The sequence below is a fragment of the Dendropsophus ebraccatus genome, chromosome 3, assembly GCF_027789765.1.
Source record: "Dendropsophus ebraccatus isolate aDenEbr1 chromosome 3, aDenEbr1.pat, whole genome shotgun sequence".
Lineage (NCBI taxonomy): Eukaryota > Metazoa > Chordata > Amphibia > Anura > Hylidae > Dendropsophus > Dendropsophus ebraccatus.
This window is the reverse complement of record NC_091456.1, coordinates 49,447,128-49,468,509: the sequence shown is the minus strand read 5'-3', so window position 1 is coordinate 49,468,509 and position 21,382 is coordinate 49,447,128. Positions and strand designations below refer to the sequence as shown.

Sequence of the window (21,382 nt, the reverse complement as noted above, 5' to 3'; positions counted from 1 at the left end):
CTATTATATTTTAGTTCTAATCATCACAAAAATATTTCTTTATTACCTCAATGTGGATCTGAGGTTTATATCTCTTGGCCAAGTCCGAGATGTTTAAACCATTATAATAAAGATTCTCAATGCATCCATGGAATGTCTTCCGCAGCAATGATGCTGATTTTCCTTGTGATGCGATCCCTCCAAAGCTAAGCTTAGTAGAAAATAAAATCAATATAGCCATTAAGCCAGTTTCTATAGTGTGATACAAAATGGTGCAGTTACATTCTTAATTGAGCATTTAATTACAGCAATTTCTTCCAGGTTTCTTAAAGCTTTTTGTTTCATCTCCACAATTCCATTTGAAATTTGTTTTTACAATTGGTTTAAAATACTGAACCATTTCTAACAATTATTAACTGTATTCTGGTCATTATTTTTTTTATTTTTACCATTGTCATATTGGTTGTGGCCCATTTCCAAGATTATTACAGTTATTACAAATATTACAACCAGAGGACAACCTAATTATGTATTTAAGGTTTACATAGTTAGGCTATGTTCACACAACGTTTTTTCAGCTCTGTTTAAAATGATAGACGTCATTTTGAGTCTAAAATAACAGACGTTATTTAGCAGCCTGACCTCCCCTTAGTGCAATAACTGGTGTTTGTACATTATTATAGTTTGGGATTACTAATTGGCCCCTGGGTGCGGCTTAATTAAAAAGCCCATTGAATTTAATAGTAAAAAAGGAGAAAGAATGGTGGAAAAAGAAAAACTGTGTGTGAACTACTAATAAAAATGTCCGCAAAAGACGTCCGAAAATAATGACTATGTTAATTATTTTGACGCCCACTGAAAAAACGTCCGTTATTCAATACACTATGTGCATTGGACGTCAGTCTTCCCATTGACTTCAATTCATTGCCATGGCAGTCAGTTAAATTGCGACAAAGACGGACGTTTTTTCAATATAGAAATCGGCCGCCTTTTCAATATTTTTGACGTTGTGTGAACATAGCCTTACATTGAAGTTTTACATAGTTACATAGTTGTAATGTTTTCACAAATTCATTATATGGTATTAGTTTCAGAATCATGGGGGAATTTTTATTTTTTTTTCTAACAAGCCACAAAATAACAAAATTTTAAGAAAAATAATAGGGTCTAAATATTGTCTAAATACTATATCATATGGAGTGACAATGGCATTATACTACTGAAACTCTATATGTCCTTCTATAGGTTCTAATCAAATGACTACTACAGTATGTGCATGAGCTCTTGGTAAAATTCAAGATCATAAATTAATTTCCCGAAATCTTTTCAAAAACCTTTAATAAAAAAAAAATTTAAATGGATAATATCAAATATAAATTCTTGACCCTATTGACAAATGATTAAATGTAAAAATATTTAAAAGACTATATATAGGTGTGCAAAGTAGAAGTACAAATCTGTTGGGCATATAATATCTTATGCCCTGTGGACATATTTTATTCCAGAAGCCCTTTCACATTACATTGCTCTTACATTTCTCTCAAGCCATTCATGATCATGCCTAATGCATTATTCAAACCTTTTGTTTAAGTTGGGTTAAGATACTGTAGCAATAGTCTCATGTGAGGATGCATAATCAATTTTGCGTCTGTATAAGAAGCTGTCAGCACACATTGAGCTTCTCGGAAGTTGAGTATGTATGCACCTACCACTCTATAATATGGACATCTATTTATTAATAGAAATAAGTAGACAAAGGACCCCAGAGGGAACACCAAAGTAGTTAAAATCTAACTACAATATGTGCAGAGTGAAGATGAGCGAATACGATTCGATCGAGTTGGTATTCGATCGAATATTGCGGTATTCGAATGATTCGAATCCAGTTGAGTAGTGAGGCGAATACGCGGGAAACATTCGAAAGCCCTCCCATCGCAGTTGGCGCTTTTTTAAATCCATGCAGGGAGGCCGTGAGGGACCCTGGGAGTACGCATGCAGCGCGAAAACGGCGTCTCCCCTCATTGGATAGCTGAACCACATGACTTTGAATCTTAAATACTTTGCTCCCGCCTCTCGACCGCAGATGAGCTTTCAACCTAGTCAGGGAAAGATCTTGCTGCAGGGAGACATAGGTTTTAGTAGCGTTTTGGTTAGGCAGGCTTACTACAGAACCCAAAAGTCCTTTTCAGGGCTAAGATCAAGCAAAAAAGTCATCTTTGAATCAAAAGCACTTCTCAGTGCTAAGAAATAGATGATATAACAGCAGCATCAGCAGGTGTATTCATTCCAGTACCCTGTGTGAACAAGTGACTTATAGTGTCCCTGTTTAACACCACTAAGGGCACGTTATACATATTGTTCCAGTAGCCCACTAAGGGCACCTAATATATACTGTTTCAGTAGCCCAGTAAAAGGCACGTGATACATATTGTTCCAGTAACCCAGAAAAAGGCTCGGCATACATACTGTTCCAGTAATGTTCGTACAGCATTACGCGTGATACGCACGAACAACATGACACTCTGCGGGTGCACATTGGAATCAGGTATGTAACACTGTGCAAGAAATACGAATGAAATGTGTGAACATTGCCATAAATGTTCGTAAAGCGGTCGCAAATATTTTTCCTTTGCAACTGCAGAGGGTGGCATTATACTGCATAGTTTAGGGAGGTTTTATGAGGGACTTGGTGACCTTTAAGCGGTCGAATTTTGATTTCCAAGTGCCGCAAATTTTTTCCCATAGACTATAATGGGATCGAATGCTCTTTCGAATAGTCGAATATCGCTGCCTATTCAAGTCGAATATTTCACTACTCGCTCATCTCTAGTGCAGAGTAATTACGTAAAAGGGTCTCTGATTGGGATTACTCCAATAAAATGTGTTTCGAGTCGAAACTTTCGACCGCGTAACAACTTTATTGCTCTTTTATTTAAGATCAAATATACAGCATACGGCTATGTTCACACAACGTCAAAGAAAAAAAGAGAGAAAAGGCTTCCGCTTTTTCTATTTTAGAAAGACGTCCGTTATTGCCGCGATCTAACTGACTGCAATGCAATGCATTGCAGTCAATGGAATGATGGACGTCCAATGCACACAATGTATAAAATGTCGGACGTTATCGCAGATGTCAAAATAATGCTCATGTCAATCATTTTCGGATGTCTTTTGCAAACAGCGGACATTATTTTTTAGTTGTTCACAGTTTTTCTTTTTTCAACCACCATCCTTTCTCCGTTTTAACTATTAAATTTAATAGACTTTTCAATATAAGACACACACAAAGGCCACTTAGTCTATCTGAACTAGAATAATGTACCAGCATCTGTTATTGCACTTATGGGTGGACAATCCTCAAACTATTAGATGTCATTTTTGGAAAAATTACAAGCGGACAAAAAAAAACGTTGTGGGAACATAGCCTACAGGTGTTTAAAAACTGAGATAATTTGACCAACTTACATAATCTTTAAGGTTCAAAATATTTTTATTAGCAAAGATTTTCGCATAAACATAAACAGTGATTACATAACACTGACAACGTACAAAAGCCATATAGCAATGCGTTGGTCTATTAAAATCTAAAGAGAACATGGTCCGTCCGGATCTGCAAACTCTAACAATAGGAATACAAAGTGAACAGATTGTAGAATATTCAGGCACTGCTCCTTTCCGTAGACACCAACATGTATAGAAAAATCAACATTAAAACATCAAATGTAAAACATGGAGGTAGAAAACCACGTGCTAGATCTAGAACACAGTTCCTGTCTCAACTGCAACGCATAGAAATACCTAATCCAGACAATACAACATTCAAACCAAACCAAATACATCCAGAAAAACACCTATACAAACAGTGGGGGGGGGGGAGGGGTCAGACACACATAAGGGAAAAGAGGGGAAAGGAGAGAAAGGGAAGGGAAAAAATTCTCGCCACGCCAGAACCACCGAGTCCACTCATCCCATTGAAGTCACAGTCTGCCCATTCACAGTGGACCCCCTGACAGCCACGTGATAAGCTCTGGTGAGGATTTAAAATCCATCCACGATCTCCACCTGATGTTAAATTTGGTCCCTGTAGTATGCTCATCTGACTTTAACTCCTCCATATGCATGATCAGGTTAAAGGCTCCCGGGGGGCCCATGCCACGCCGCCCACATTATAATGCCGCTGCGGCCGGGCCCGACCCCCCCTCGCCACTGCAGGCTCTTGTGACCGCAAGCATTGTTTTGCTTGCGGTCACAAGAGTCCTGCTCTTACTGTCCCCGGCTGTTGTGCAGCTGCCGGAGGTATCCCGTCCTATCCCCCGGCAGCGCGCGCATCAGACAGCTCCCCGTGCGCCTGTGGCTGTGACTTCCGGCGCACGGGGAGCTCTGTGATGCGCGCGCTGCTGGGGGATAGGACGGGACACCTCCGGCAGCTGCACAACAGCCGGGGGACAGACGGAGCCTGCAGGACAGGAGAGAATCGACGGGGGAACGGGTTGAAAGGTGAGTTTTCTTTGTTTGTTTGTTTTTTTGTTTTGTTTTTTTTAAATCTGCCTGCACGGGGGAAAGGGGGGGGGCATCTATGAGAGGAGGACCATCTATAAGGGGGGAAAAGAGGGGGACCATCTATAAGAGGGGGGGAGGAGGGGGACCATCTATAAGAGGGGGGGGAGGGGGACCATCTATGAGAGGGGGACCATCTATAAGGGGGGAAAAGAGGGGGACCATCTATAAGGGTATAAGGGGGGGGGGAGAGGGGGACCATCTATAAGAGGGGGGGAGGGGGACCATCTATGAGAGGGAACATCTATAAGGGGGGAAAAGAGGGGGACCATCTATAAGGGTATAAGGGGGGGGAGAGGGGGACCATCTATAAGAGGGGGGGGAGAGGGGGACCATCTATAAGAGGGGGGGAGGGGGACCATCTATGAGAGGGGGACCATCTATAAGGGGGGAAAAGAGGGGGACCATCTATAAGGGTATAAGGGGGTGGAGAGGGGGACCATCTATAAGAGGGGGGAGAGGGGGACCATCTATAAGAGGGGGGGGAGGGGGACCATCTACAAGGGTATAAGGGGGGGGGGAAGAGGGGGACCATCTATAAGGGGGGGGAAGAGGGGGACCAGCTATAAGGGGGGAAGAGGGGTACCATCTATAAGGGGGGAAGAGGGGGACCATCTATAAGTGGGGACCAGCTATAAGAGGGGGATCATCTATAAGGGGGGAAGAGGGGGACCATCTATAAGGGGGGAAGAGGGGAACCATCTAGAAGGGGAGGGGCATCTATAAGGGGGGAAGAGGGGGACCATCTATAGAGGGGGGAAAGAGGAGGACCATCTATAAGGGGGAAGAGGGGGACCATCTATAGAGGGGGGAAAGAGGGGGACTATCTATAAGGGTGGAAGAGGGGGACCATCTATAAGGGGGGAAGAGGGGGACCATCTATAAGGGGGGAAGAGTGGGACCATCTATAAGGGGGGGGAGAGTGGGACCATCTATAAGGGGGGGAGAGGGGGACCATCTATAAGGGGGAAGGAAGGGGGACTATCTAGAAGGGGGGGACCATCTAGAAGGGGGGAAGAGGGGGACCATCTATAAGGGGGAAGAGGGGGACCATCTATAAGGGGGGAAGAAAGGGACCATCTATAAGGGGGGGGAAGGGGTACCATCTATAAGGGGGGGAAGAGGGGTACCATCTATAAGGAGGGAAGAGGATGACCATCTATAAGGGGGGAAGAGGGGGACCATCTCCTGTAGGATTAGCACCCTCCTTTCCTGACATCCTCTGTGCTGCTGTGACCTCCCCTATAAGATCAGTACCCTCCTCTCCTGACATCCTCTGTGCTGCTGGGACGCTGCGACCTCCCCTATTAGATCAGCCCCCTCCTCTCCTGACATCCTCTGTGCTGCTCGGACCTCTTCTATAGATTAGCACCCTCCTCTCCTGACATCCTCTGTGCTGCTCGGACCTCTCCTATAGATCAGCACCCTCCTCTCCTGACATCCTCTGTGCTGCTGGGACCTCTCCTGTAGGATTAGCACCCTCCTCTCCTGACATCCTCTGTGCTGCTAGGACTCTCCTATATGATTAGCACCCTCATCTCCTAACATCCTCTGTGCTGCTGTGACGTCCCCTATAAGATCATCACCCTCCTCTCCTGATATCCTCTGTGCTGCTGTGACCTCCCCTATAAGATCAGTACCCTCCACTCCTGACATCCTCTGTGCTGCTGTGACCCTGCGACCTCCCCTATAAGATCAGCTCCCTCCTCTCCTGAAACCAGGTGGCAATATGTTTATTGGGGGCAGTGGAGGTGGGGTGGACAATGCTTACTGGGAGCAGCAAGGGACGAAACATTATGTTTATTGGGGCCAGCAGGGAGGGGAGGCAGGCAGTGTTTATTGGGGACAGTGGGGGGGGGGCAGTAGCGGAGTATAATGTGGGCGGATTGACGGGGGGGGGCAGGTTGGGTGGACAGCCCAGGGCCCAGGGTACATTTAATTCGGTATAATCTGCCTAGTTGCCAACAAGAAATATCCCAAGAGGCCCTTCTTGATTTTGGAGAGGGAGCCCGGTAACACAGACAGAAGAGCCATTTTTGGAGTAAAAGTTACAGACGCCCCTGTGACCTTATTGTACAGATCCTGAACTCCCCTCCATAAGTCGGCAACAGGTGTACAGGACCACTAAATATGCATCATGGAACCCACTGCCGAGGAGCATCTCCAACACTGGTTGGATACTGAAGGATACATTTTATGTAGCTTTTCCGGAGTCCTATACCAGTGTGTCAATATTTTATAGTTGAGTTCCTAACTTACATAATCTTTATAATGGTTATCTTGGTTACCTTTTACAGAGTATGGCTATGTTCACACAACGTCTTTTCATCTCCGTTTAAAATGACGTTTGTCAATTTGAGTCTAAAATAACGGACATTATTTAGCATCCTGACCTCCCCTTAGTGCACTGACGGCTGTTGGCACATTATTCTAGTTTTAGTTACTAATTGGACTTTGCATGTGGCTTAATTGAAAAGTCCATTGAATTTAATAGTAAAAATGGAGACAGAACGGTGACAAAAAGAAAACTGTGTGTGAACTACAAATAAAAAACGTCCGCTGTTTGCAAAAGACGTTCGAAAAAAAAATTATCATGTTCATTATTTTAATGCCCGCGGCAAAAACGTCCGTTATTCAATATGCTGTGTGCATTGGACGTCTGTCTTCCCATTGACTTCAATGCATTGCATTGCAGTCAGTTAAATCTCTGCAAAAACGGACATTAGTTTAAATATGAAAATTGGCCGACTTTTTAATATTTTTGACGTTGTGTGAGCATAGCCTATTTATGTGTAAACACCCCACCCCCTCTGGCTTAACTCCACCCCAGATTAAATTATATGGTAAAGAAGAAACAAAAAAACATCCCAATAACAAATGCATATAGGTTACTTTAGTATATCTCAAGGCAAAGGCAACAACGCAATAGAGTATAAAGAGAGAAAACGGTACAAAATAATTGCTCTAATAATTTTCTGCACAATATCTACTCAGCACTACTTATTCTCACATTCATATAGTGAACAAGAAAGCAGTCCCATAGATAATGGAAATGAAAATGGAAATGAAGGTGACTTAAGCGGAACAGTAAATCATGCCATCTATTCAGGCCGTGCAGCATTCTGGCTTTAAGATGTTAAATCTAGAATGTAACATAGTCTAAGAGCAATCTCCTCATATTGTCCCCTCATTGTGGAGGTACCACTATTTCTATGGCAAGAAAAAAATAAAATAATAAAAGTTATCATCATACCCGCAGGCATTTAAATAAAGTGTTGGGAAAATTCCCATTCACTTTATTTATGTATGTCATCTGAGTTGTATTCCTCACATACATTTTTTTTTTACACTAATCGGATACTAAAATGTATGCAACATGTTTGCAATTACAGTAAATAATGTTTAATATGATGTGTAATTGTACCCCTTGCATCCTTGAAATCTTTACATGGAGTAACATATTGGCATGTTCTATAGGGGTGAGTACCACACATGTAGAAAAAAGCACAGTGTAACTAGGTGTTCTGCATTTTTTTTTCAATTTGTACATGCCTAATGTTTGTGCTCTGCATTGTTAATAGATAAAAAAATTACCATTGTCTCATCTTCAGGCTATGTTCACACAACGTCAAAAAAAAGAAAAGGTGTCCAATTTTTCTATTTAGGGTAAATTCACACGGGCGTCTCGCATAGAAAAAACGCAGCTAATCCGCAGCTAATCCGCAGCTAATCCACAATACATTTATTATTATTCTTATTATTAATATGTGTATTGCGGATTAGCTGCGGATTAGCTGCGGTTTAGCTGCGGATTTCTTATGCGAGACGCCCGTGTGAATTTACCCTTAAAAAGATGTCCGTTGCCACGATGTAACTGACTACATTGCATTAAAGTCAATGGAATGGCGGACGACCATAGCACACATCTGTGAGGACGTCAAAATATTGTCAATTATTTTCGGATGTCTTTTGTAAACAGCGGACCCTATTTTTTAGTTGTTCACACACAGTTTTTCTTTTTTCATCGTCCATTCTCCGCTTTTACTATTAAATTCAATAGACTTTTCAATACAAGACTAAGGGGTGGATTTATGAAGACCGGCATACATGTACCCCGGTCTTGTGTTAGGCCCCGCCCCACGGCTCCTCCCCATCTCGTCACGCCCCCCTAGGCTCCCCCAGCCCGCCCATCAAAAAAAACATTGTGGGAACTGAGAATCAGTAAACGATTATTGACAATTTTTTTGTGAAATTTGTCTGCTATATTGCAAAACTAGTGTTTTCCAACGTGTTTTATTTTGTTCACTTCTGAATGTGACGATAAATATATTGTACAGATAAAATAGCTGTCACTTGATTTTGTCGTACATGCAAACTTTGACATTGTTTTAATCATCTAATACTTTGTTTTAGTTTATCATTCATATTTAATATACACAAAATACAAACCTCATAATCAATGTCCAAATAAGAGATGTCTCCTTTCATGAAGAAATGATGTATGTGTCTGTCAACAGTGAAATTGACTTGTCTCCCAACACGTTCTATGACAACTGAATGCCACTGTTGGTCATCTAGCAAGCTTCCGAGGAATACATTTACATGAGGATTAGACGCATGAAATTGTAAATTTCCTTAAAGAAAATAAATACAATAATTTAGCATATGTCATCTGTTTCTTATATTTTCGCCGTTAGCACAATAAGTAGAGGCAGTAATGTACATTATTTTATCTATAAAGAATTTACACTTGGATTGACCGAACTACAAGAAACCGAACAATTCTATGTTTAAAGTGACACTGTCACCCCCTTCCTGCAGTCTGACTTCTCTACACAAGTGTAGAGGGTAAATTTAGCAGTTTTTATACCTTATTTGATATCATATGTCATGGTGCTTGTTCCATTAAAAAGTGATCTTTTATCAGCTGTGGATTGCCCTACCTGGGCTGGGATTTACGGGTGCATAACCACTTAGCCCTGCCCACATCACCACCATAAGCCCGCCCCTTCCGTGATTTCATGACAACATAGGTCCCGCCCCCTCAATGGCCATTGAAATGTGCCAGCCTGAAGATCTAGGCCCCACCCCCTCTAGGTCGGCCGGCATCAATGACCACTGAGGGGGAGGGGCCTATGCACGATGATGTCACGGAGGGATGGGCTCTATGGTGGCAATGTGGGCAGGGCTAAGTGTGCTGGGACCGTGAATCACCACCCAGGTAGCACAATCCACAGATGATAAAAGATTGCTTTTTACTGGAACAAGCACCAAGACGTATTCTATAAAATAAGGTATGAAAGCTGCAAAATGTACCATTTACACCTGTGTAGAGAAGTCAGAATGCAAAAAGGGGGTGACAGTGTTACTTAAAGGTTTTTTTTACATCTATATTTTTTTCCAGGGACAAGAAATGGTAGTAAACTTGTCCCTAATAGCCTAGTAACCTAATAGCTTTGCATAAATATGCAAAACGTCATTATAGAGATGATTTATGTAGAGGTTTGAACTAGAGATGAGCGAACCTCGAGCATGCTCAAGTTCATCCAAACCCGAGTGTTCAGCATTTGATTAGTGGGGGCTGCTGAAGTTGGATAAAGCTCTAAGGTTGTCTGGAAAACATGAATGCAGCCAATGACTATATCCATGTTTTCCACATAGCCTTAGGGCTTTACCTAACTTCAGCAGCCACCACTAATCAAATGCCAAACGCTCGGGTTCGGGTGAACTCGAGCATGCTCGAGGTTCGCTCATCTCTAGTTAGAACATTTCCACACTATAATTGAAGGAGATTCTTTACTGTTAGAGCAGTGAGACTATGGAAAACTTAGAGGAAATGGCCATGGTAAATTTATTTACTTTGAATTTAAAAGGTAGAATTCTTTCTTTAGAATTATATTACAGTGAATAGTAAAATGCTCGATTCGAGTAACGAGCCCCATCAAAATCAATGGGAGACGCAAGCATTTTACCATGTGCCTGTGTCTTGAGAGCAGAGAATGCCAGTTAACATGAGGAACTTTAACTCAGGAGGAACGATCATTTAGAGTTAAATTTCCTTTTTTTTTTTTCAAATTTTTGCATATTTCAGATCTTGAGATTTTTAATGTGTTTAACATAAAGCTATTTGTTTTGTTCTAATTTTTGTATAATTTGTTTAAACATCCTCTGAAGGAACAAAATTGAGAATTAAAAAAAAAAGAAATAATTTGGTCGGGAGCTAAATCTGATTCCCAAATGATCGATCAGCCATCAGTTTTTCGAGCAGCATCCAAGCCTGCTGGCTCAACACTAATTACAATGTATTTGTATTAGGTATTTTTATATTTCTTCTGATATTTAGAGCCAATTAGATGAATCTAACATTAGTTGTCTACCATAAAAGACTACTTTCTGACAAATGTTATTCTTGTATGACTGCTACCTTCTCCAAGCTGCTCACACAAATGTACTATTTGAAGAGGTAATGAAAATTGCATGAGACATAACATCCTACCTAGATGAATACTTAAGCAAAGTCTCCCTTTAATAAGTTCCAGTGAAATACGATCTCCATTCTGTCCTTCTCCATGAAGCAAAACACCATCACTGTGCATTGTTTTAAACTTAAGAGAGATCAAATCTTTTGTTGTGCTCATTGACTTTTCAAAAAATCGATACATTATGGAGCTTTTGCCATCAAGATAAATAATATCCGAGCCTAAGAAAAAAAAGAAAAGAAAAGAAAAAATATTTATTTTTACTTAATGAGACCAAATTATGACAGCAAATTCAATTGAAAATGCCTTTAAAAGGAATGTATCACTTGGACTTTCTTTTACTGATTAGAGCTGGATACCAAAACATTCTTTTTCCTAATATGTTTCCATTTTGTGATTGTATTTTTTTTCTTCTTTTCATTTTTTGTACTTTGTTATGGGAGCGGCCATCTTGCCTGAGCTGTTTTTACTAGCATTTAGTGATTTATTTTACAGCATAGACATAGATGACAACAAGCCGTGACATTCTGTGACTGGCCAGGACTTACCGTGTTTAGTCTCTTTTTTTAACCAGCACAAGACTCGACCTGGTTTTCTGGTAAGTATAGCACTGTTTTACAGCATGTTTAAAATATGAAATGTTTATTGCAAACTTGCATTATATCACATATCGGCTATGTTCACACAACGTTTCTTCAGCTTCGTTTAAAATAACGTCTGTCATTTTAGTCTAAAATAACAGACACCATTTAGCAGCCTGGCCTCCCCTTAGTGCCATGACGGTTGTTGGTACATTATTCTACTTTGGGGTTACTAATTGCCCTTTAAGTGTGGCTTAATTGAAAAGTCCATTAATTTTAATAGTAAAAGCGAAGAAAGAACGGTGACAAAAGAAAAACTGTGTGTGAACAACTAATAAAAAACACCTGCCGTTTGCAAAAGACGTCCGAAAATAATGATCATGTTTATTATTTTGACGTTTGCTGTAAAAACGTCCGTAATTTAATACACTGTGTGCATTGAATGTCTGTCTTCCCATTGACTTCAATGCATTGACATTGCAGTCAGTTAAATCGCTGCAAAAACTGACGTTTTTTTTAAATATCAAAATAGTTTTCTCAATTTTTAAGTCCTACCTTGTTCCGATGGCAGCAACACCTGCCTGGGAGTTATCCCCCTGTGAGTATTTTAACTCTTTTTTCACAGTTTTTTGATGAATTAATAAAGAAATTGTATATCATTTGTATAGCACGGGAGCGTAAAGGGTTAATGAATGTTAATTATTGTACTTTTCCTATTGGCTTGTGATCCTTTATATATCATGCTGTGATCCCGATATTATATGCTTGAAAAAGATCGTTGAGGTTGAAACGTTGCTATTGGTGCTGGGCTGGAATAAAGTGTTTCTATATTGCTAAATCCTCGTATGTGAGATGCTGTTACCATTATTTTGGACTTGGAATTTTTAGTCCCATTAGGACACTGGGACGGGTAACTATTGCATCTAGCTTTTTTCTTTCTACTAATGGACTGGATGACCGGAGGGTCTCAGAGGGGAAGTGCTACAGTAATTCTCTATTTGGACTTTTCTCAACTTTTGACGTTGTGCGAACTTAGCCATACTGTTGATTTAGACTTTGAAAGTTATAACCACAGGTACTGTACATTTTAAACAATCCCCCTTCCCAATATAACCCTCCATCTAACATATTCCTATAAACCATCTTGTGCCTTAATCAAATTTTTTTTCTCATACTTTCCCATTCTGGACATCTGAAATCTCCTTCTCTGTGTCCCCTCCGACACCGCGCTGCTCCCTCTTCCCCCTATTTTTAGATGCACTACATGTCAAATGGAGTGGCATTTATCAGTGATTTTGGGTGGTTTCAGGTACCAGAGGTAAGTATGGATTTAAGGATTCATTTATAATATATATAGTAAAATAGGACATTTTGAAAAAGAAAATTACTAAAAATTCTTTAAAAAAAAATGTTTAACATAAAAACTTGATTTAAACAATAGGTTATTTCCTAATGACACATTGCCTTTAATGTTGCAATTTTTACAGGAACTATATATTATTACAGCTTTGGGATGCTTTGGTGTAAGGCATTTTTACTAAAAGGTACATGGTTTACAAAAATGAAGAATAAAATGAGAAAAGAGAAGATACATCATTTGCCAAATCTGCAATCTTGTAAACTAGTAATTAACCAGGCTTTGTGTATTATCATTATTATTCACTCAGAGGCAAACCCTGACAACAGAGTACTCTGTGCAAGACAATGTCACTCTTAACAAGGGCAACAAAGAATATATATATATATATATATATATATATATATATATATATATATATTAGCAAGGAATTGCAGCACTTCCAAAGTAGTGAAAACAACTGGTGGTTTATTTAGTGAAGCAAATAACAAAAATCAGCAACGTTTCTGTCTCATCACGAGACCTTTCTCAAAGGTCTCGTGATGAAAGGTCTCGTGATGAGACAGAAACGTTGCTGATTTTTGTTATTTGCTTCACTAAATAAACCACCAGTTGTTTTCACTACTTTGGAAGTGCTGCAATTCCTTGCTACTATTTGAAGAGGAGACGTGGATCCAGTCTCCATTGCTGGCACTCCGAGCACTTGTTCCTGTGAGTGCACTCCGTTCTGCTGTATATATATATATATATATATATATATATATATATATATATATATATATATATCTTCATTGCTGCCAGGTAAACAAAGACCAGCCAAGGGTTACAGGAACATTTGCTAGTGAATCATTTTCATCTTTGCAGGAAATGGGTCTTGAGTCCGCTTTCAACACTATGCCATACCTGAACATACACCTTTTTTGGGGGCAGAATTTGCCATTTGAAATCAAAACAGCACTGCAGAGCTAAAAACTAGAGACGAGCAAAGCACATCTGATGATTTTGCCACTGCTGTCCTGGGAGAAAATTGATATTATGCTGCTGATTCACCAATGTCCACTACCGGCTATAGCTGTGGAAAGAAATGTAATACTCTGTAATAGTCCCACTATTGTAGCTATTATAGTTTGTCTGTTTTAATAAAAAAATATATTCGTGAACTTCACGAAACAAATTTCCAAGTGATTCACTCATCTCTACTAAAGACACACAAAACCTCCCTTTGGTGAAACCATGTCTTAAAGCACACAACATTGAGAAGCCCTCAAAAGATGTGTTACCGGGTACATAAAGCTAAAATTTACGAGAAAAGCATTGGTAAAGGCATTCGTTTAATTCAATTAATGGTCAGACAGATTTTTTTAGTTTAGTTAGATTGGGTTTGAAGTTAAGTGTGACTTAGCTTACAGTTATATTAGAAATCAAATAAAAAAATCCAGGTAGTTCTAAAGGGTTTTTTTATTCTTACACCCTTGGCTATTTTCTAAATTTTAAACCACACTACAATTTCTTCAAAAGGTAACAGTAAAGTCAGTTATTAAAATATTAAGTAAACTGCACTTGTTAATATAGAAAGAAAAGGTTAGGTATGGTTAAAAGTTTTCACAATTTTCCCAAACTCTTATTACTTCTGCTACATTAAACATTGGCTTCTCGTGGAGACTGAAGAATACAGAATAAAGGGCATTTAATAGTTTATTTTCTGAGCAAGAAATCTATACTTGTCTTTTACATTCCATTACTGAAAGGTTTCAGATTTACTGTAAGCCTAGAATTTTACAGTAAGTGGGAGGATCAGAACTTGATTGATCTGTGAGCTGAATTTTTTGTGAATGGTATGACAGCGTTTAATGCAAACCTGATTTGATGTATTGATTAAACAGACAGGCAATGACATAGATACAGTCAACATTTAACAAGCCATACTTTTTTTTATTTTTTTATTATTTTTTTTTCACATTAAAAGCACTAACAGTAAAAGCTTTTATGAAAGCCATGAAACCACTTTGGGTGGAAAATACATAGGTTTTAAGGCTGTTCACCAATGTAAAAGTGAAGAGAGTTGACACATTTCTCCATTTCTGTAAGTGGTGAAAATTTGGTTTTGGTTGATGGGTAAGAAATATCCCATTTAGTCTTCTGCAGGCAAAGTATTGTCAGTCGCAAATTGTGCATAACCCTGTAGTTTTATATCAGAATATTCTCAAAGTTATGATGATAGCTTTATATTATAGATTTGCTAAGCATGCAGTGCAGTGATCTGCAACTAATGGGCAGCTTTACTTCAGAGTCTTCCTCCTCCATTCATTACCTTCATGTATTCTGCACCTAATAAGACACGTTTCTCTCACATTTTAAATAATTTTGTCTATGTTCTGGTCCAAACGTAAGAGAAAACAGATCAAATGGAGAAGGGATCTTTTAGAATTACCAATGTTATATGAGTAGAGTAAATGAGATGGTGGGTAGAGCAGGTAGCGTGTGAGTTGCAACAGAGTAGGGAGTAGCTACAGAACAGAAAATTATTTTAGAAATTGGGTGTCTCCCATACAGCCCTATAACTACCAGCCTCTTTTATTACAGTTTATTGCATGCACGGCATTTGCAAACTTGTTTTCAAGAACCATAATGAAAAAAACAGTGCCAAAAATCTACTTTACATACTTCCTATTTTCTTCACAAAATCTGCAATGCACAAGTCGATCTTCATAGTCCAAGATTTGTTACAAACTTTGCAAATAATTTGGTTCATTACACAACTGTACTTTTTGCAAAGTTTGTAACAAGTTCGTAAAGATGTCAGTCACACATTTTAATACATCTAAAAAACATATAGAGCCTATGCTTACCTGTCCGTGTTCCCCTAAGTGTCCTTCTATGGATCTCCTATGTTCACACATAGTATTTCTGTCAGTCTTTTGGGTAGTCTTTTATCAACCAAAACTAGGAGTTAAACTGAGAGAGCATAATTACAAAGAAATGATTTGCACAGTTTCTGTGTTTTCAACCCTCTGCTAGTTTTGGTTGAAATAAGACTGACGGAAATACTTTGTGTGAACATAGCTTGACTGAGACAGGAAAGTGCCACTGCCAGTGATTTAAAGAGGATAGACAACGCTCCATAGCGTGGATCAGCAGGTAATGGGTGAGGGAACAAATGCAGGTAACTCTCACCTGGTAGAGTTGTGTATACCTCATGATAGCATGTAACAGACTGCCGTCTCTCCCAATATCCTCAAGATATAATAAACATAGAAAAAACTCCTTCACCTTTGTTACGGGTATAGCATGCGCAGGTCCAGGGGCAGTATGTTGCAACATACAAAGTCCTGTTAAAATTCCTCCTGCTCTACAAAGTGCAGACTAAACATACAATGTGAGAGGTTATTATAAAACATATTTTTTTTTAACGGTAAATGTTTATGACATTTTTAAAGATTTTATAACATACAATGTAAGGCTGGGTTGACACTACGTATATTTCAGTCAGTATTGTGGTCCTCATATTGCAACCAAAACTGGGAGTGGATTAAAAACACAGAAAGGCTCTGTCCACAAAATGTTGAAATTGAGTGGATGGCCGCCATTTAACGGTAAATAACTGCCTTTATTCAATACAAAAGCCGTTGTTTTAAAATAACAGCAAATATTTGCCATTAAATGGCGGCCATCCACTCAATTTCAACATTGTGTGAACAGATCCTTTCTGTGTTTTTAATCCACTCCTGGTTTTGGTTGCAATATGAGGACCACAATACTGACTGAAATATCCGTAGTGGGAACCCAGCCTAAACATGCAAATGTCAACATGGCAAATTTTACGAGTAAGAAAAGTTATTAAAAAAAATGTCATTCACTCCATGGACCGGTAAGACTGTTTGGAGCATTTGGGCGCTGTTCTGAGCACTGCCCTGCTCCCATAGCGCCAATCTGCCTTCGACCGGCCCACCTCAAATGATAGTCAATGGAGCGTCCGGGCTGGGGACAGGCCGAATCGTCACTGGGGAAGCAGGGCAGTGCTCCTAACATTTTACTAGACTAAGGAAAGAATGACTAATTGCATGAGAATGGTGCCAAGGAGGAAGGTACGAGACTTGCCCACCTCTTTGATGCCTCCTGCCCAATAGAAACATATCAGCAGATTAGATTAGTCTAAACTGCTTATAATTCCCCTTTAAATCCAACAGAGACACCACATAGTTCTTTTACCTCAATATTGGCTTACATTCTCACATTGAGGATGAAATGCAACAAATTGTTATGACTGTTATGTGTCTGTGAACTTCACTGAGAAGTCAAAGCCTTTTCTATGTAACTACTGCTATAAGCTCTTAATTATCAATGGCTGTGTGCTTTGCCGTGAAATGGCAGCTTACTTCATGGCCAGAGGTTTTGGCCCAAAACATAAAATAGGATTGTGGCAAATCTAACTATTTTGTCATACACTTCAGACTAGTTACAAAATAGGATTTTATTTTGGGCTTCCACATAATGCCTTTCAGCCAGCCCTTCCTATGAGACACTATAGTGATTGACAGGCTTACAGTGATCATTCACATTTAAGCAGGAATAGGATAACCTCAGTCTCAGTGCATGACTTGGGCAGGCAGGCAGGCAGGCTAAGGTAAGCAGCCATGGCAGCCATTCATTTGCTGTAACTGTTATTATAAATATTGGCTACTCATAGTATACCACTGTCATGATCGTGCCCGAAAAGGCATTAGTGCCCCCCTCTGTGGTGAAGATCCGACCTCTGCGCCAAAGACTGCGCTTTTGGCATTAAGTCCGTGCCTGTTTTTCTTATGTTCTTTGCTTATGTCTTCTGTGATACGGTCCATGTTTTCTTAGTTCTCCCTGCACTTTCCTTGCTGTGGTCTATTCACTAATTGTGTCTGCTGTGTTCTGATTAACAGGTCTCTTCACCTCTGGCTTTCTGTGATTCTCTTGTGTGTTTCTCCTGCTCTACCTATCAGCTTGGAGTCCAGGACTTCTGTTCCCTTATAGCTTGGTCTCTCCCTTCACTCTGTGTTCTTTATAGTTTTGTGCAGCTTGTCTGTCAGCTAGATCCAGCCTTTGTCATATTGTCTGTATTCCTGGTTTCCTGATCCTTTGCTTGTTTCTTGCCTTTCTTTGTCTTTTGGTTCAATGCTCCTTGCTTAGTCCTCAGTGTGCCCCGCTTAGTCCTCAGTTTTACTTGCTTAGTCCTTAGTTAATCCTGCTACTATCTCTGGCTTTTGGTTCTCCGTTTACCTTGTTGCATCTCTGGTTTTTATCCTCCATTGGTTTGGTCCCCTGTTCCTTGATGCCTTCTTGGTCCTGTCCTTCTGTGTGACTTTGCCTTGTCTACTGTCATTGTACCTTGTTTGCCTGTACTGTGTCTTGTCTGTGTTTTGCTTATATTTGAGCGCAGGGACTGACTCCCAGTTGCGGACGGTCATTTAGGACCTGCACTACAAGTAGGTAGGGACAGTGTGGGGCGTGTTAGCCATAGGGCCCACTTGTCCTTTGTCTCCTTGTTCCCCTGGGCCCTGACAGCCACTATATCAAGAAAGCATTTCTCCTGCACTGTTATACATCAGATGTGTTTAAGGAATAGTTTAACCCTTTCTGTTAATATCAGTATTCATCTATTTGTTAGTGACACCAAACATTTAGAGTCAAGCAAGCTTTTAGACATTGTTATTAGAAACATAGAAATATAGACGATTGTCATAAAAAAAAGAAAAGACCACCTGGTCCATCTAGTCTGCCCTTTTAGTAATTCATATCTTATCTTAGGATAGATATATGTTTATCCCAGGTAAGTTTACATTCAGTAACTGTAGTTTTACCTACGACATCTGCTGGAAGTTTGTTGTTGCTACTACTACTACTACTACTACTACTACTACTACTACGACGACTACTACTACTACTGGTAATAATATTAATCTATACAGTATCTATAGTACAATCTCACATTATTTTTTCTGTTATACTTGAAATATAATTGAAATAATATTAAAAATCTGGAAATGCATTAGAACTTCTTTAAAATTCACAAGTGTGTCTAATTTTTGGCTCTAAAACTGATGTTCTCTACAGAATGTGAAAGATGATGTTCAGATAAACAAAGTTATTTGCAGATTGCAATTTGAAAACTTTATAGGGTGAGGACAACTTTGATATAATCCTAAATTGATCAGTTAAGCATTCCATCATAAAGGTGGTGTTCAAGATAGGGGAATTAGTGTAATACCAGTTATGTTCTGTTATCTGAAATTACCTGTTTCAGCATATGATTTATTTTTTTATATTTATTTAAAGATTGTAATAGAGTGAAAAGATGCTGCTAAAACATTATCACCAAATCTTGACATTGCAAAGGTAAATTTGGCATGTACTGTATTGCTAGATTCTTGCATGTAAAAAAATAATGTCCTGCCCCTTAAATTATACCCTGAGTACAACTTACTTGTCATAGTACATGCACATTGCATCCATACATCCATTGTACTAACACACAAACACATTAAATATATACATCCATAGTACTAATAAAAATAGGCACATTACATCTGAACACCAATAGTACTAACACACACATACACACAGGCATATTAAATAGATGCATAAATATATATACACACTTAATATTTATGCAAACGTTCCAGAGGGGTCCACACCATTTGTCCATTTGTCTGCAGTCACTTTTCCTGCTCCTGCTGTCCAACCTTCAGCCCCCTCCCACTCAGTCCTGACTAGAGATGAGAGAGCATGCTCGCCTGAGCTTGGTACTCGTTCGAGTATTAGGGTACTCGATGGTACTCGTTACTCGGACGAGCATTTCGCAATTCTCGAGACAATGGCATCTTCCTCTTCTTGCATGTTTGGCAGCTTTTTCTCAGCCAATCATCATGCAGGAGAGCTTTTGGGAGCTTTCAGCATCACGTGGGAATCCTACATGTCGATAGCAGTGATTGGCTGGCCAGATCAGATGACCTGGGCATATAGTAATCAGGTCCTGCGATGCTCACTTCAGACGCAGGCTGGATGAGCTTAGGGAGAGAGCTGCTGTCTATCAGGGAGAGTGTTAGGGTGGGAATAATAGTGTCTGTTAGGCAGGAATCATCCACAAAGAACCCAACAGTCCTTCTAAGGGCTACAACTACTTTTTTTTGCTACGCTTGGCTGCTGGCTGGGACTTGTAGTGTAGCTACCGCCATCTTGGCTGCACACTGTGCGGAGATCGACTGGTGCCAGAAAGGGCATAGCACGTGGTCCACAAAGACCCCCCCAAAATTGCCCAAAGTCCTCTTAGTATTCATTTTTGCTGCTGTACCTTGGCTTGCTGGGATATGTAGTGCAGCTACACCTATCCTGTGCAGTGTAATGGGTGCTCTTAAACAAAAAGCACCTGGTACCTGGTACACACAGACTTCACAGACTACACCAAAAGTCCTCCCAGTTGCACCTAGTTTGGTGCTTTCCTAACATGTGCCAGCACATGTGCCTTGCCCATCTTGGTCTGGGTCAGCAAAATTGTATTGAGGGCCACCACCCGTCAGTTGCCCATAATTTGGAGTAATGTTGCGATTAGCCAGCCCCAGAGGCATCCATGCATGCTTCCCCTTCTGTTTTCTGTCCATTTCCGTGTTGTTTCCATCATTTTCTGAGGTTTCCATATTTTTAGGCAACCTTCCCTGTGCAGAGCTTTGGTCCCCTGCAAAAATGCTTGAGTTTCCCATTGATTTCAATGGGGTTAGTTACTCAAAACGAGCACCCGAGCATCGGTTATCGAGCACCCAAGCATTTTAGCACTTGCTCATCTCTAGTCCTGTCTGTATATATATAAACAGTAGCAGAAGGAAGGGGATGTCATCACTGGGAAGAGAGGAGTCCCCAGGTAAGGTGTGGTTTGCAATTAAGCTCCATTCTCTTTAATGGAACGGAGTTGCAAAACCTGCACCTAAACGGGAGACAAGAGTGGTGCTGTCTCTTGAAGAAAGTGGCCATGTTTTTCTAAAGCTGGGTAACCCCTTTACAAAGGTAGCTATCCCACTTTTATGACAGCAAGAGCTTTTTAGCCTGACACAGCGCTGTCTGCTGCCACCTCTATCCAAGACAGGAACTGTCCAGCTGAGAGCACTGTGTCAGACTGAAAAGAAAACAACATTTCCTGCAGGACATAGAGCAGCTGATAAGTATGGGAAGATTTTTTAAATAGACGTAAATTACAAATCTATATAACTTTCTGAAACCAATTGATTTAAAAGAAAAATAATTTTGCTTGATAACCCCTTTAACTACAATTTTTAACATGAAATAAGGGCTTTTTCTCTGTAGCTAATCTGCAAGGTTTTGGAATTTAATATCCAGAATCTTTCTCTGTAAACATTAATAAAACTAATATATCACATACTGTATTTATATTTCTCACAGCATGTTTT

The 21,382-nt window shown here is 39.9% G+C and overlaps 1 protein-coding gene across 1 annotated transcript in view; it reads right to left on the bottom strand.

Moving 5' to 3' along the window:
- The window catches only part of CNTNAP4 (contactin associated protein family member 4), a 199,697-nt gene that overhangs the window by 105,265 nt on the left and 73,050 nt on the right, over positions 1-21,382 (bottom strand). Inside the window, exons 5-7 of the mRNA XM_069963476.1 lie at positions 11,033-11,236; positions 8,986-9,170; positions 47-190 (exon numbers count right to left, since the gene is read on the bottom strand). Coding sequence (XP_069819577.1) covers positions 47-190; positions 8,986-9,170; positions 11,033-11,236 — 533 coding nt within the window. The remainder of the gene's footprint in view (positions 1-46; positions 191-8,985; positions 9,171-11,032; positions 11,237-21,382) is intronic.